The sequence below is a fragment of the Pomacea canaliculata genome, linkage group LG9 (assembly GCF_003073045.1).
Source record: "Pomacea canaliculata isolate SZHN2017 linkage group LG9, ASM307304v1, whole genome shotgun sequence".
NCBI lineage: Eukaryota > Metazoa > Mollusca > Gastropoda > Architaenioglossa > Ampullariidae > Pomacea > Pomacea canaliculata.
In genome coordinates, this window is record NC_037598.1 from 22,387,893 (window position 1) to 22,404,108 (window position 16,216).

At 44.5% G+C, this 16,216-nt stretch overlaps 1 protein-coding gene across 6 annotated transcripts in view; it reads left to right on the plus strand.

Annotated features, from left to right (window-relative positions):
- LOC112571409 (muscle calcium channel subunit alpha-1-like) overlaps positions 1–16,216 on the plus strand; it is a 118,601-nt gene that overhangs the window by 37,110 nt on the left and 65,275 nt on the right. For all 6 annotated transcript variants that reach the window (XM_025250340.1, XM_025250334.1, XM_025250338.1 and 3 more), the window contains exons 5-6: positions 13,227–13,333; positions 15,933–16,085. In XM_025250340.1, the coding sequence (XP_025106125.1) occupies positions 13,227–13,333; positions 15,933–16,085 (260 nt within the window). The remainder of the gene's footprint in view (positions 1–13,226; positions 13,334–15,932; positions 16,086–16,216) is intronic.

Below are 16,216 nucleotides of genomic sequence, written 5' to 3' on the forward strand. Positions count from 1 at the left end.
GCTAAATAGTTGTAATTGTTCATATCTGCACAGCAGTGATAGAGCACAAGAGCCGTAATGCCATGTAACAGCGGGCAGACATAGGAGCGAAACAACTGCTCTGCTATAATATATAAAATATTATTTGCAAAAACATTCTGCAGCCGACCTGGTGTACAGAGGAGCAGAGTGACGACTGACTTGATGAAGTGCGGCCGACGGGCCGGGACGGGGGATTAGCGGAAGGATTCAGACGCAAGGCAATAAAGTGGCACTGTGTGATTTTCTTTAATAACCGCAAAAATCACCAGTCGTGGCTAATATCGACAACAGCAGTCATTGCAAGCACTAGTGTCGATAGAGGCAATGTTAATTTATACCCACAGCTGAATCAGTAGTCTGTGGTTGTTTTGTTGGCGACAGGACGACAGCAGTGGGGTTTCCACTTCTTCTGTTCAAGGTCTTAGGCTGTTCAGTCTCTTACCGGGAGAGTAATGCGTGCATGATGTGGTAGAAAGTGAGAATGTTGAGTGACTTAATGTATATACAAATTAAAAAAATGGAGTTGTAGAATATGCTGGCATGTCGTATACACGCACATAGAACTATTTTGGAGTTGCATAGTACGCATGTGATGTATACATTCACTTACGGACAGGTATATCAGTGATAGCGGGGAAGCTCTCACGAGTTCGGGGAAAGCTGCTCCTCTTGTTTTCCGATAGCGGAGCTCCAGGCACTCTGTTGCATTCTTGGGACACGCGCACACCCATACCTACTCTTTATCGACGACTATGGTATACGAGATGTGTCTGAAAACGAACGGGTCTGGTGTCACAAACAATTTCAATTTCAAACAATAAACTACTTGGTTTCCCCTTCAGAGTAATCCCCCTCCAGTCTAATGTACTTTTCCCATCCTCTCCTGCATGTGTGTGCGTGCGCGCGAATGTTTATGTATGTGTGTGCGTATGAAGGATATTTGTATCTCTGTGTCGTTGTATTGGCACGTTGGAGAAGCTCAGCAGGAGTGTGGCCAAGCATGACTATGGATTTTGGGATACTGATAACCACCTGCATGAATACCTGTCCAGTATAAACATCTACATGGCTTCTGTTTTCCAGATTCTCCAGGGTAGGTGCAGGTCTCATTACTTGAGGCTACAGAGGATGAAGCAATTGGCACGCCAGACCTCGCTTTTCAGAAGTCCTAGGGGAAAAAAAAGTGTTTTCGTATCAAACACGTGCTGGTCAGCTGCACGTGCGGCGGGTTGCGTGCTTGGCATCATGTGCACGAGGTCGCATGCTCGCAGCCAGCAAGTCTTTGTCAGCATCACGCCGGCCAGAAGCCGAGCCCAAACATCGTCTGCGTTTTATTGCACGACAGGCGCGCCGGCTTCCTTTGAAGACGCCTTGGACCTTTCAGGTCTTGAGCTTTGTCTTGCTCTGACCGTCTGTCACCTGACGCTGATTTTATTGCGTTTGTGACGTCTCACCTTTTTGTCTTCACATGTTCAAGTACGCCCAGTTCGTGATCACGTGATCAAGAAATTCGCCACGTAGTCGTTCTCGTGCACTTTTGCGAGAAGTGGTGCTGGTGGGTAGGACCATCTTAACCACAAGGTACCGAAACGTGGCTTATGCTGCTGCAAGCAAATACCTGGGTCTTTGGCGGCATTCTCTTGCTTCCCGCCTGTCGACCTTCATGTCTTGGGCGAAGAAGCTGGGACTGTTGCTAGTGCTAACCGATGTTGAGACCTCCACACCCTCTACCGCCGCAATTACTGGCACCTATATGTGCCATCGTATCCCCCACCCCCACCTCGCCCCATCCGTGGCGTACCTGTCGTAGAAAATGCTCAACCTGATCTTTGCAAGACTCGGGCACCGTGTAGTTCTTGGATGCTGTTAAGGCTGGAGCAACCTTCTGGGCAAGCAGCGTGCCCATGCACGCCAAACTCTCCCTGGGCTATACCGACTGCAGTCAGACTCTTGGCTCGTGCAGTTGCAAACTTTCTATATATTTTCAAAGTGCTCTCCAAAGGTTTTGAAATGCTTGCCAACATCGTTGTCTCTTTTCACCTTGTGCATTTTCTCTGCTGTGTGAAGGGTGTTTTCCAATGAAAGATCTTTCCCAGGTTCTCCCTCAGCTTTGACCTTCAGCAACAGATAAGTGAAGAGAAGTGGGGAGGGGGCCTTCTCAAGCTACGACACGTGACCTGCGAGGCTGACCTCATCGCATAAAGATTTAGGGTGTTGAGATCACCATCTGCTTCTTGGGCGCACGATTAAACATTTGTGGGGGTTGGGGTAGAGGGGTGGAGAACTCCGAGCTTGCGCATGTTGGCATGGGAAAGTCAGTGTGCCACAATGTGTCGATAGTGTGGCACAGAGGCGATGAGAGAGAGAGTTGTCGCAGTATGAAGGGAAGTATGCTCATCACCACATAAGTCGCGAAAGTGTGCGCGATACCCTCCATACCCCTTGCGGTATAACCATACACCAAATGTACACATCGTCTTAATAGCCACCATGCGCGGCACGATGCAGTCTTTGTCCAACCGCCCCACTCGTTCTTTCTGCAAAACTACCAGCGGAACGACCTCATGCCTTCTTGTCCCTATGTTTGTTCAGATCTCGTCTCGGGCTTGCTGTTCACGTGGCCGGCTGCTTTGCCTTGCTATATAGCCTTAGTTGCTGACGGCGTAAACACTAATTTCTGCCCTCCCCAACCTGAAAGTCGCTATGTGTCCTTTGATAGTTTGCTGCCGCCATTTAATGTTTGAAAAGAGTGGTTTACTGAACGAATTGTGTCAGTGCGTTAACCCTACTGTACTCGCCTCGGACCATGGTGAAGTGATAGACGCTCAGTGGGTAGACGCCAATAAAGTTACCCAATCGCCCTTTCGAGTCGCTGGAATCGTTACCACGCGCATCACAGGCTGTGATGCGGTCGGGAGATGAAATGTCATAAACGTGTTGCTGAAATATCGAGTTAACATTGACGATGTTAGATTGATCATTCGGGAGATGGGTGGTTCACGCTGGCTCCACCCTTTACTTTCCACAGTCGGTCGCCACGACGGCCCCTCTCCTTGTCCGTAGTTCCGCTGTCGGTCAGCGTGCCTGACCATGAGCACTTAAGAACATTCCACCCGGCTGTGGACATTAAAAGAGTTATTATTTTTCGAGAAATATTCGACAGAAATTAATGATCTTGTAGCCCGGACCAGGTCTGCACCATCTACCATAACAGTGACTAAAGTTTGGAGAACATGTGTAACTGTGTAGACTCTTTTCTTTCTCACTCTCTTCTTGGTGTATATATATATATCTCTTTTGTTTCTCACTCTCTCTTTGTGTGTGTGTATATATATAGAGGGAGGGGCTGTCGATCGTGTTTGTATTTAGCCGCAGAGCACGTTTGTGTACGTGCTTCGTCTTCTTGGTGTTTTCAGCACGTGTCACTACAAGTCATCTGCTCCTTGTCTTCATACTTACCCACCCGAAACTGAATCATCCCGAGAAAGAAGCTAGAGATGCTTGGCATTTCATCTTGTAGCTCTTCCCTCTCACGCACATCTTTCGCTTAGATTGTTGTCCTATAGCAACTTAGGAGTTCTCACCGGGCCGTGCACAAATCGGAAAAGGGAGTCGAGCGTATGTGCTCGCACGTGTATCTCTAGACTGTTTTCTGTTTGCGGTAAAATTCTTGCAATAAATTTTTTGGTTATTCTTTCCCCCTCTTTTTGTTTTGTTTTTGTTTTTGTTTTTTGTTTTTTTGTTGTTTGTTTTTTTTTTTTTGGGGCAAATGTCTCTGACATCCACTTCTCACGACCAAGAGCCAATAAACTGAAACACAACAGATCTTAAACCTAGCGCTTTTGTACTTCCGTCGACCTGAGAGTTTGCATATTGTCCTCTTTTTCTTGTTGGTAGTTAAACCTAGAGCGAATTTCGCCTCGTTCTAGAAGCGGGGACCCCTGTGGGACCCCGGGGTATGCTTGCCTAGCAAGCATTGCAAGAATAGGGTCCCTGCCATCCAGCCAGGCATGTCGTAAGAGGCGACTAAGGTGGACACCTCACCTAGAGGTAAAATAGGTTGTGGTAGGGCTAACAACCCCACCATGTAAAAAAAATCCTGTTACAGAAACTAAAACCAGAGAACTCATCACAGATGGCGAAGGTAATGAAGCACACCAGGAGACTGGACTAATGACGGACGACAGCCAAACCCGAAAGGGAGCTGGCGCCCCGACAGCGGATTTACTGAAGCCGAGGCAGAAGTTGAGGTGGGGTGCTGGAACGTCCAGACCTTGTACCAGACTGGCAGGATGCTCCAATTAGTCAAGGAGTTTGACAACTACAACTTGGACATCCTGGGAGTCAGTGAGGTCAGATGGACCGGCACGGGAAAGAGGAGACTAGCGTCAGGACATACCATCTTGTTCTCAGGAAGATCAGACGCTCAGCACTCTGAAGGAGTAGCTCTACTCCTCAACAAGAAAACGGAAAAGCACTGCTGGAATGGAAGCCTTATGGACCCAGGCTTTTGAGAGCAAGATTCCATTCCAAGTACACCAAGCTGACAGTGCTAGCCTGCTATGCACCAACAAATGACTCTGAGGCAGAAGACAAGGATGCTTTTTACGATCAGCTCCAGGCAGCCTCAGAAAGCGTTCCAGCCCACGACATGTTGCTCATCATCGGCGATCTCAATGCCAAGGTGGGAAGTGACAACACCTGCAGGGAGCATGTCATGGGCAAACAAGGAATCGGAAGCATCAATGACAACGGAGAGAGACTGGCAGACTTTTGTGAAGAAAACAACCTACTGATTGGAGGCACACTCTTCCCACACAAAGACATCCACAAGGCAACATGGACATCACCAGATGGGATCACAAAGAACCAGATAGACCATGTCATCATCAACCGAAAATGGAGGAGCTCACTTCAAGATGTTAGAGCCTACAGAGGAGCAGACATTGCCAGTGACCACACTCTTGTGATAGCCACAGTTTCTCTGAAGCTGCGTCGATCACGAGGAAAACAGGCACGTCAGCAGAGAGTGGACTCCGGCAAACTAAAAAATCCAGCCACCGAAAGGGCCTTTGCTATGGAAGTAAAGAACAGGTTCCAGGCACTAGGAGACCAACAAGAGATGACCTTAGATGACTTCAATCGAGTCTTACAGGAATCAGGAGAGAAAATACTGGGCTTCCAACGGAAAAAGAAAGAACAGTGGATCAGAGAAGAGACATGGAAGAAGATAGAAGAGAGAAAGTCAGCCAAACAAAGAATCAACAGCACCAGATCTGAACGCCTGAAGGAACAACACAGACAAAGATATGCAAAACTGAACAAAGAGGTAAAGAGGATGACAAGAACCGACAAAAGATATCACATAGAGAAACTGGCAGATGAAGCAGAAAATGCAGCAAGTAAAAATGACCTGAAGACACTGTACAAGGTAAACAAACAGCTAAACAACGGTTTAAGAACAGTGATGTGCCAGTGAAAGACGTGAACGGTAATGTCGTCGAGGGAGAGGCAGGAAAACTACAGCGCTGGAGGGAGCATTTTGAGTCAGTTCTGAACAGACCAGATCCCCTCAACTTGCAGACATCCAGCCAGCAGCTATAGACCTTGACATCTGCACAGACCCACCAAGCCTGGAAGAAGTGACAGCAGCAGTCAAGACAATGAAGAGCGGCAAAGCACCAGGGCAGATGGAATAACAGCAGAGATGTTGAAAGCAGACGTGAATGTGACAGCTCCCAAGCTGACTGAAATCTTCAGGCAAATTTGGGAATCAGGGCAGGTCCCTGTTGCGTGGAAGACAGGGCTCATCTTCAAGTTACCCAAGAAAGGAGATCTTGGAGACTGCAATAATTGGAGGGCATAACACTTCTTTCCCTCACCAGCAAGGTCTTCAGCAAGATTGTTTTGTCAAGACTGACGGCAACTCTTGAGAAAGACCTCGACCACAGCAAGCAGGATTTCGCCCTGGGCGATCCTGCTCCGAACACATCTTCATTCTGCGACAGATTCTGGAGCAGAGCAACGAATGGAACACACCGCTGTACATCAATTTCATCGACCTGGAGAAGGCTTTTGACAGCATCCACCGCGAGTCCTTATGGAAGATCCTGAGGCATTACGGAGTCCCTGCAAAACTTGTTCAGGTCATTGCAATGCTGTACAGCGATTTCAAATCCCAGGTTGTCTGTGACACGGAGCTCACAGACCCCTTCAACGTCAGTACCGGGGTGAAGCAGGGCTGCATTCTGTCGCCGTTCCTCTTCATCCTGGCCATGGACTGGATCATGAAGACTTCCACCGACAGTGAGAGGAGAGGGATCAGATGGACCACGACTATGACAGCAACAACAACGCTGGAAGACTTGGACTTTGCTGATGACATTGCCCTGCTGTCACACCGCCACCAAGACATGCAGGAAAAAACAAAAGCCTTCTCAGAAACAGCTGGAAACCTTGGCTTGAAGGTCAGCACAAAAAAGACTAACAGTATGAGAGTGAACGCCAGAGTCCAAGACAGCATCAAACTAAATGGAGAAGAGATTGAGGAAGTTGACAGTTTCACCTATCTTGGGTCCAAAATGTCAAACACTGGGGATGCGGAGGTGGAGTTTCGAGCCCGACTGGCGAAAGCCAGTCAGGCCTTTGCCTCACTCAGGAGCACATGGAAGGCAAAAAACATCAGCCAGAAGATCAAGCTGAGAATCTTCAAGTCAAATGTGATCAGCACCCTCCTTTACGGATCAGAATCTTGGAAGATGACCAAAACCATCAGTAACAAGCTTGACGTCTTCCAAAACAGATGCCTCAGGCGCATACTTAACATCTTTTGGCCAAACACCATCACCAACGAAGAACTCCACCGAAGAAGTGAAACCGAGTCATCACCACGCAGGTTCAACGAAGGCGTTGGCGATGGATTGGACATGTGCTCCGCCAGCAGACAGCAGACCTTTCCAGAGTCGCCCTACGATGGACTCCAGACGGCCGAAGAAAACGAGGCCGCCCAAAGGAAACTTGGAGAAGAACAGTGGAAAGGGAGATGAAAGGAAAGGGCTGGACATGGGGTCACCTAGAGCGTGTTTCAGCCGATCGACATCGGTGGCGGACTCTGGTTGAGGCCTTATGTGCAACCTGATGCACAAAGAGGAATAGATAGATAGATAGATAGAAGCGGGGAAAATTCGTCGGCAAACAGTCCAGGCGAGGTATATGTCTGTAGCATGTGCGTGGCTTAGCCTATAGCATTCTTTCACTGTGGCCGTCTTTTAAAAGACATATGGTTTTACTTTGTGTTTGTCTTCTACAAGCTTCGTGATTTCACTTTCACTGACATGCATTAAGAACAGTTTGAATCAGAGAGAAGTTCTGCATCTGACAAAAGTAATAATTAAAGATAGCGGATAGCAGAAGCAATGCACGGTGAAAGCATGGATGTGTATAGATCAGACCTGGGCAAACGCCGGCCCGCGGGCCGGATCCGGCCCGCCTCCTGTCTCTGACCGGCCCACCCGCTGGCCCGCCCGCCAGTATATATACTATATATACAGTATTGGGTAACTGAGTTAACTATATTAGTCCGGCCCTCTAGAACCATCCCAGTTTCTCATGCGGCCCCTTGGGAAAATTAATTGCCCACCCCTGGTATAGATGGATTGCTGTCTGTCTGCCAAGACTAACGCTTAGCGTAGCCTTTTGCGAAGTTCTCCGCTGTTTTAGTCTCGGCGAGCCTAAATAAAGAATGTGGCTAAACCGGAAGATTTGTAGTATCATGCCTCGTTTTAGTAGTTAACTGGAAAAAAAAAATCATCTGCCAGCCGTCGAGTAATACAAGTTCATGATGAAAGCGAAGCGTGGCTGTAGCCAGCTTTAAGTCTGAAACAGTCTGGCACGGTCTTTCTGTGTCTGGTTCTCCCACCTTGGACTGTGCGCTGACCGAGAGAAGATTTATCGGCTGCTACTAACGCCAACACGTCTTCCCGAGTGAGGGGAACTAACCGCTAGACGCTCGGCCTTCTACACGACCAACCATGTGGCGACTTCCAGTAGTCTGCCGGAGAAATGTTTACAGGAAAGAGTTACTTCGCCTGGCTTTGAACACACAACGTGTCAAGCAGCAACACGTCCGTTGATTTCAACGAGAGAGTTATAGCAGACCTAGGGTTTGTGCAACTCCGATTCGAGGTACCCTAAAAGACATGAGAACGGACGAGTAACAACTTGAAGGGACTACTTTTTTGTCTTGCCTAATGCTCTGTCACTGGACCTTGTTTTGATGTTTGTTTTAGGTCGTACCTGCCACTAGACATTTGAATGTGCTGCCCCCTTTCATCTTGGTGGCGGTTTCTTTTGCCTGGTGCTGACGGGATCCATAGGCTTCCTTTTGCCTGTCGTAGAGTTGTGGTTTGTGTATGTGACTGCGTTAGTGAGATAGGGCTGCTTTATCCTGTGTGGGTTAGGTTAGGGACTTCATTGTTAATTGTACTTTATATGAACACTTTTCTTTCTTTGGGCTTGCCGCAAACAGTCCGCTGAACGCACACGTAAATTTATAAATAAATAAAGCTTATTTATTTAGCACTGTATCCACATCAAAGGCAGGTTCAATGCGCTTTTTAAAAAAACACACAGAGACATAATAATGGACACTGGTCTAATAAAACAAAACAAAGAATATTACCTACCTCCGTAGTGTAACCACTCAAGAGAATGCCGTCAGGATACATGGGGTCTGCAGCCTTACCCATTGGAATCTTCGGAAAGTTCTGCTTCGAGAGTTTATTAATTTATAATGTCGTTACTTGGTGACATCGGTACTTTTATGATATACAGTGATACCTCGGTTCTCGAACGCCTTGACTTTCGACCAAATCGGTATTCGACCAGGAAATTCGAGAAAATTTTGTCTTGGAATTCGAACAAATATTTGGAACTCGAACATCCGAACGTCCGAGATGAGCCGAGTTGAGCCGAATGGCGTTCATTCGGCCCAGCGCGCCTTCCTTGCGTCATCAGTGACAATAACCATCCCCCTTCCCTCCTCCCTCCACATTCATTCCCTCCTGCCATAAAGTTTGGTACAGGTACAGTAAATGAAACACAGTTTACTGTACTGTACAGTACATTTTTGTTTGTTTTTTTGTTTTTGTTTTTGTTTTAATAAATACACTTTTATTTCTTATTTCTTGTTGAGACTCATGTTTTTCTACATATTATATACAAATTAGGCCAGTAAATAGGCATTTTCTGGGGCTTGGAACGAATTAATCCAGTTTCCATTATTTCCTATGGGTTTCATTGCTTCGGTTCTCGAACAATTTGGTTCTCGACCGTCCTCCCGGAACGAATTATGTTCGAGAACCGAGGTATCACTGTATATATATATCTGAATCATTTAAATTTGACATCTTGAACTGTGAAAAATCAACACCATACTGGAGACTTCAGTTGTACCATCACTCTACACGTGGAGTCATATAATTCTCCCGTTTAGTGTCTTTTGTGAAGCATATCGAGTTTGCTACTCTTTGAAGGAATGGTTGTTGTTGTTGTTGTTGTTGTTGTTGTTGTTGTTGTTTGTTGTTGTTGTTCCTAGACCGTGTCCTGACAAGGAAAAAATATCTCGGGAAAAACTTTTCAGTCGATCACGCGGCACCTAAAACTATTCAAGAACTACAACATTTACGTCTATACTAAAGTGATTTGCATAATTCAATACCAAGACAAAAAAATAAAAAAATGCTGTGCTAGACGATTCTAATGTCAGATATTTCCATCAAGGCACATTTAGGTACACGTGGATAGTGGTGCAGATTTCAGATATTCGCGAATGAGTGCATGAGGATAATCACAGAGTGTAAGATCAACAGCTGTCAATTAGCATCACCACAGATTACTTTTGTCGAGAACATTAAAAGCAGTGTATAATTATATTGGTATTAAAGTATCGTTTATGTCAGCATCATTGAGAACATTAAATGCGGTGCTTAGTGACATTTTTAGGTAATTAGTATAATGTAAATTGCGGAGAGCTAGCGGCGTGCTAGGATTCTGGCTACGCTATGAAAGCATGCTTTATTATTTATTATGAAATGCCATTAATCGAATAGTTAGAATACTCCACTTACCCAGCTTTGCAAGTATTGTGTTATAATAATACAAGTTGTTGCCAATGTTGCATGGTAGGGACACGATGGTTGTTCAACAAGAAGCCGTGTTTGTTTAGGGTCGACCCTTATGGTACCACGTGACACCGTTTGGCGGAGCAATAGGCGGGGTTACTGGTGGTTAAACCCTACCCTGGGCATGAGGGCTGGAACACAATATGTACTTAAATATACATGATATACGAACAGACTCTTCTTAATGCGAGGAAAATTATTTTTCCCTTTGTGTGTGTGTGCATGCGTGTGGGTTGTGGATGGGGGCGTGTGAAGGCGGGTCGTAAAAAAACTATAATAAAAGTATTATTTTTTAATTATTGCTTTATATATTTTTTATGAATCTGCAAACACATTACAGTAAAATCTAAAGGCGGAAAGCAAAACTTCCACCTGCTTATTTCTGTCATTTTAGGCATTTGTATCTGTGATAAATAAATATTTCTTTGTGGACATAAACGTATATTTTGCAGCAGTGCTAATTTTCTCACTTATAAGGCCCTCTCCGCCGCCAGTAATTTCGGAATCAGCGTCTGAAACACAGGTCTTTTATGATACTTTTTTGCTCTTCACGGTGACTCTTGCATGCATTCCCACGATGTCATATTTGATCTCGCTGATTGAACACGGGTCATTTATCGAAAATCCTGATATGAAATGTTGACCGCATACTGCTGAGCTTTCGGTCAGTACGAAGTTCTCTCTTCGCTTGCAACCACAGTGTTTGTCTTTCGAGTTTTTAGGCATCTAGTAGTGGGAAAGCAGATAATAGTAACTTTTCTCCTTTTTTTTTTTTCATTTACCGTTGCGACAGTTTGTAATTCAACAATGATCTTTTCAATCCTTCTTTTTGCCAGTTAAGTGGCAAATAAACCGACACCCCCCACACACACACACACTTTCGTTTTAACCACCAACCAGTGTGTAGTGCGCATGCGCTAAATAATTGACGAAGTACTCTATTGCCGTCGTCAGTCCTAATCACCTAAGGACTGTGATGGAATCATGGCGCAAGCGGTTGATGGGGGTGTTCTGTAGTGTGGGTTAACGCAGTTGTTGAGGTTGCTGTCGCTGTAGACGTTTGCTGCAAGTCCTCATGGCTGCTCCCCTTCTTCGCCGCTCTGCGCTTTGACCTGTTGGATGGTAGCTCGCGGTGTCGCCTACTATTAGCTGCATTTAGCGGGCAGTTGACTGAATTAGTGCGACTGTCTGATTTCGGTCATCCAACAGGTCTTCCCAGCAGCGCTCTAAAAGTCACAGACTTCCTCTTGGGAGACTGCAGAGCTGGGGTAGGGAGAGTGCGAGTTGGAGTAGGTAGTGGTCAGCAGATCAGGTAGATGTTGACCACTTTGTCGATCGTGCTCAAGAGACTGTGTAGGAATCTCCCTCCTCTCAACATCCCTTATCTCCTTCACGATCATTAACCAGGAAGGGAACTAAAAACAAGTTGATAGACCAGAACATACCTTATAGACCTCAAACAACGTGAGGGGTTTTTTCTATTGAAGGTCGTGAGGGGAGTGGGGGATGGCGGTAATAAATTAAGCCACAACGCTTGTAAACCAATAAAGAAACGTGAATAAACCTTAAACCTGTCAACTTTATCATCTCCTTATTATATTCCTGACATTCTGTTCGTATATGTGCATATACACAGGGGAGAAGGGATGCCGGCGAGCAAATAGAGATATAGGGGGATATGGAAGCAGTTCTTGATTGCTTAAACCATCACATCAGAAACGCACAATTCTTTGCAGACATTTCATTTCCAATACATGAAGATATAATCTGACTGCCATAGCAACGCGGTTTATACATTCAACGAACAAGGCACGATGCAGGAAAAGCCCAGGAGCCGCGTAAAAAGCGATTTGCAACATTGAATGTGAAGCCGTCCGCGGTGCTGTAGCAGGCAGTAGTTGGCAGCAATTTCTTTCAATGTTTTCCAGTGCAGTAGAACTGTAAACAACAGTTGTTAGACGCCTCCACCAGGGGATGCAGCGTCTTTGTTTTTGTTTTGGGTTGTTTTGTTTTTTTTGTTTTGTTTTGGTTTTGGTTTTTTTTTTTTTTTTGGGGGGGGGGGGGAGGACGAGGTGCATTGCAAGCCGAACGCCAGTGAAATAGTTAACGTCAGTCAATGACTAATTTAAACAGCATTTTAGCAGATTGCTAGGCCATAGCGATCTACTAGCAGCGTGCTGTGCACCCGGACCTTAGACTTGAGAGACATCGCTGTGTGCGCACGTGCAGTCGGTGTACACGGACACTGAGGGCTGTGATGAGTTCTGACCTATCGTCATTGACACTGCTCTCTCTCGCGCGTGCGCGCAAGCCCCCTGTTTCCCCTCCCCACACCCCTCTCTCACCTCAGTGTGGCGCTCAGGAGTTATCTCTCCAGTCCAGAGTTAACTAGTAGTTTAGTTGGAGATGTGCAAAACTACATGAGCCTCACACACTTTAGCCACTCCTGCAAGAGTTATTGATGTGTTTTGTCTCTTTGCCGTCTTTCCCTCTTCTTTCACGGTTTCTTTCTGTCATTCATTTATGCAGGCAGCAGACAGACGTACTTTCTCTCTTTTTCTCATATCAGGAAGAGTTGTGAAGCTATCACTGTTACTGTCCAGTTTTCTAAATCCATACTAGCGATGGTAATATTTGATCATTTTGAACACATTAGTAGGAAACCAGCATCCAACACAGTAGTTTAGAACATCAATAAACACCTCTCTTCCTTTTTTTTTTTTTTTTTTGAGGTGAAAGGGGAATGGCTGAATTCTTTATCAAGGAGAGAGAATTTTGATCATATAGTTGCCACTTAACATGTGTTCAGATTAAAAGATAGGTGGTTAAATAGTCACTTGTATTACATTACCTCAATGGATACACATTTGCCCCACTGATATTGTAATGGGAGATGATGTTGCGAGTGTTGCTGATGGCAGCAGAAATCAAGTATGCACACATAGTATTCAGTTTGATTGTGTTTGAGATTAAATTTATGCAAACCTAAAAGGCTAAATTTCCTGCCTGCTATTTTCATTGCAGTATCATTAGTCAGATACTGTCCATTATTCAACACAAGGGTTTTGATGCCAAAGCTCTGCGAGCATTCAGGGTACTGAGGCCTTTACGACTTGTGTCCAGAGCACCAAGTGAGTATACCTTTTTTAAGTCTTGAGCCATCATGAAAAACAAATATTGTTGGCACCTTGTCTCTGACCCTTAACAGGAAAGGGACTGCAAACCATAGCAATCTTAGTTTATTCCTCCCTATCATTGTTACTTCACGTGCTTTTTGACAATTCAGCTCTTTTCCCTCGAAGTATCTAATAAGATATTTCCAGTAATGAAGTAAACTCGTCGCTGCTCACATTCCCTCTGAAAGTCAAAATGGGGTTTTTTTTTTTTTTCCAAAAAGATTATACAGTCGGACCTCGATAAGTCGAACTCAAAGGGACCCGAAAAAAACATTCGACTTACGGAGTTTTCGAGTTAGGGAAAATGGCGAAATAGGCGCAGGTTAATCAAGGACAATGTTTTTCCGGCTTACGCTGACCACTTGCCATTTCCGTGGCACGTACAGCATGGGCACAACCACAGTGATTCGAACTCTATTCAGTGCTCGTCCCGATAAGAGACTGACAAAGATGAAAGGAAAACGGGGTAAAAGCGTCTTTTCTTGAGACAGTTTGGAACACAGTGGAACAATTTGAGACATAGTTGCGTCTGGTTGTTGATGACTCAAACTTCGACTAACGGATTTTGGAAGCCAACACATCTTCGAGTTAAGGAGACCTAAAATACATTGGTCTTATGGAATTTGGCCGGGAACTAACAATTAATTCGATATAGGGAGGTTTTCGACTTGGGGAAGGTCGACTTATCGAGGTCCGACTGTAATTGAAAAATAGTAGAAAATATCAGCAGATGCATCGGGACTTGCAACTTAAACACCCAGTCAGGACCAAGTAAGCGCAAAGTCACTGAATCTACTTACACTAGCCAGGACTTCTCATCATCGGGGGGAAGAAATGTGCACTAGAAAGGCAGCAATGCTTAAAAAAACCAGGAAGAATTCTTATAAGAACTGCCTTGTGTCTACTAAATCGTCTAAATTGCCTTGTTCTTCTATGGAGAATGATTCCAAGGCCTTGGTCATAGGCACTGAGTTAGACACTGTCAAATGTTTGAAGCTCCCTTCTGCAGTCATGGATAAAGCTCAAGAGTGTAGTTTTCATGATAATATTTTGAAAAAAACTGTGTGAGGTAACAGCGCAACTCAATTGAAAAACTCCACAGAGACATATTTGAGCTTAGAGAATGAGACTTTAAAAACAAAATTAGCAGCCTCAGGAGGAAAAGTGTCTAAACTTGCTGAACAGATTGATGAGACCAACTTTCTTGAGTCTAATGCTCAGAAGTGGATAAATGATTTGGAGCAGTATACTTTCTGCAACAATGACAGAGCAGTCTTAGTTTATTCCTCCCTATCTTTGTTTATTCACTCACTTAATAGGAATTCGCTTGGGAATGATTCCAAACACTGCTAAGATTGACCACATTTCCAGTCTTCTAGCTGTGCATAGATTTCCCCCCAGAGATCTGTTAAGTTTAGGACCAAGATATCAGTGCCAGACTTCTGCCACTCCATTTACTCTTTTAGCTAGGTCCTGTCCAGATCAGGCAGTACAATGCATGTTATTTCTCATACCCTTATATCTTATGTGGCACCCCTTTAAGTCTTTGGGGGCTTATGCACAGTTTTTTATAGCAATGTAGAGCAGTGACTAGATGTTAGTGCTGGACAAAATATTAGCATTTATTCAATAAACAATTAAAGTGAATAGTATTTCTCAGAGACTAGTATTACCTCTGACTTCCATTTGCAACACTCTTCATTCATAGAGATACAGATGATTTTTGCTGCATTAGGTTATAGGTAGAAATAGGGTGTTCTACAATACAATTTTATTGATCCACCAGGGCAATTCTAGATAATGCTCATGTACTCCTTGAGGGGGAGAAGGTCATGCAAATTTCTGGGTCTCATGTGTAGTGCAGAGCTTTAGCTTTCATCCATGCCTGTAGTGGAGATAAACACTTTTTTACTTATCCCTTGCTTAAGCCTTGTAAAAGTATGATGGAAAAGGTGACTTGCAGAGATGATAGGGTCCGGCAGCACATATCTGTAGAATATTCAAAGCACTTTGCACACCTTGGCAGGCTTCACATCTGAGGATTCCCCCCATCCAAGTACCACCACCTTCTCACCCCAAAAATAAGGATACAAAATAAGCTGAGGAGTTCCCGCCCCTCTTCCACTTTTTCAAGGCTTTGCACTCATAGGTTGTAAAAAAATCCTGGTTTATTATACAGGGATTCTCTTCGTGTTTAGAGTGGGATTGTGTAATGAAACAGCATGCATCTGTGTATCTTCCGTGGATGCATTAGGCACTCACAACATGTTTTTTCTGTCTAATCATGTGTAAAGATCAGTAATGCAGCTATGAAACAGCCTACTAATTAATAAAGCAGATAGAATATCTTTAAAATATTTGTAAAAGTTACACCGATAACATGTATTTGTTACTTTCATTTAGAGTTTGTGTCCTGAACTCTAGAACCCAAAGATTGATCTCACCATGGATAAAATGGGATTAAATTAGCTTCAAGTGAACTAAATGACTTGTAGAACGTCAGCTTTTCGAAATGGTCTAGGGTTCTATCTTAGCATCTATTTATTTTTTTCAGGTCTCCAAGTAGTGTTAAACTCCATTCTGCGTGCGATGGTGCCTTTGCTACATATAGCACTGCTCGTCATGTTTGTTATCATTATTTATGCCATCATTGGATTGGAACTTTTTTCTGGAAAGCTCCATGATACCTGCTACAATAATAGGACAAGTAAGCTGTGACTTCTGGACTTGTTACATGCTCTGCTATGTAGAATTCACCCTACGTAGTAATATTCAAATGTTGCATTGAATGGGTTTTGATGGTCTTTAATTTTACATCAAGGTCCTTTTGTGACATCC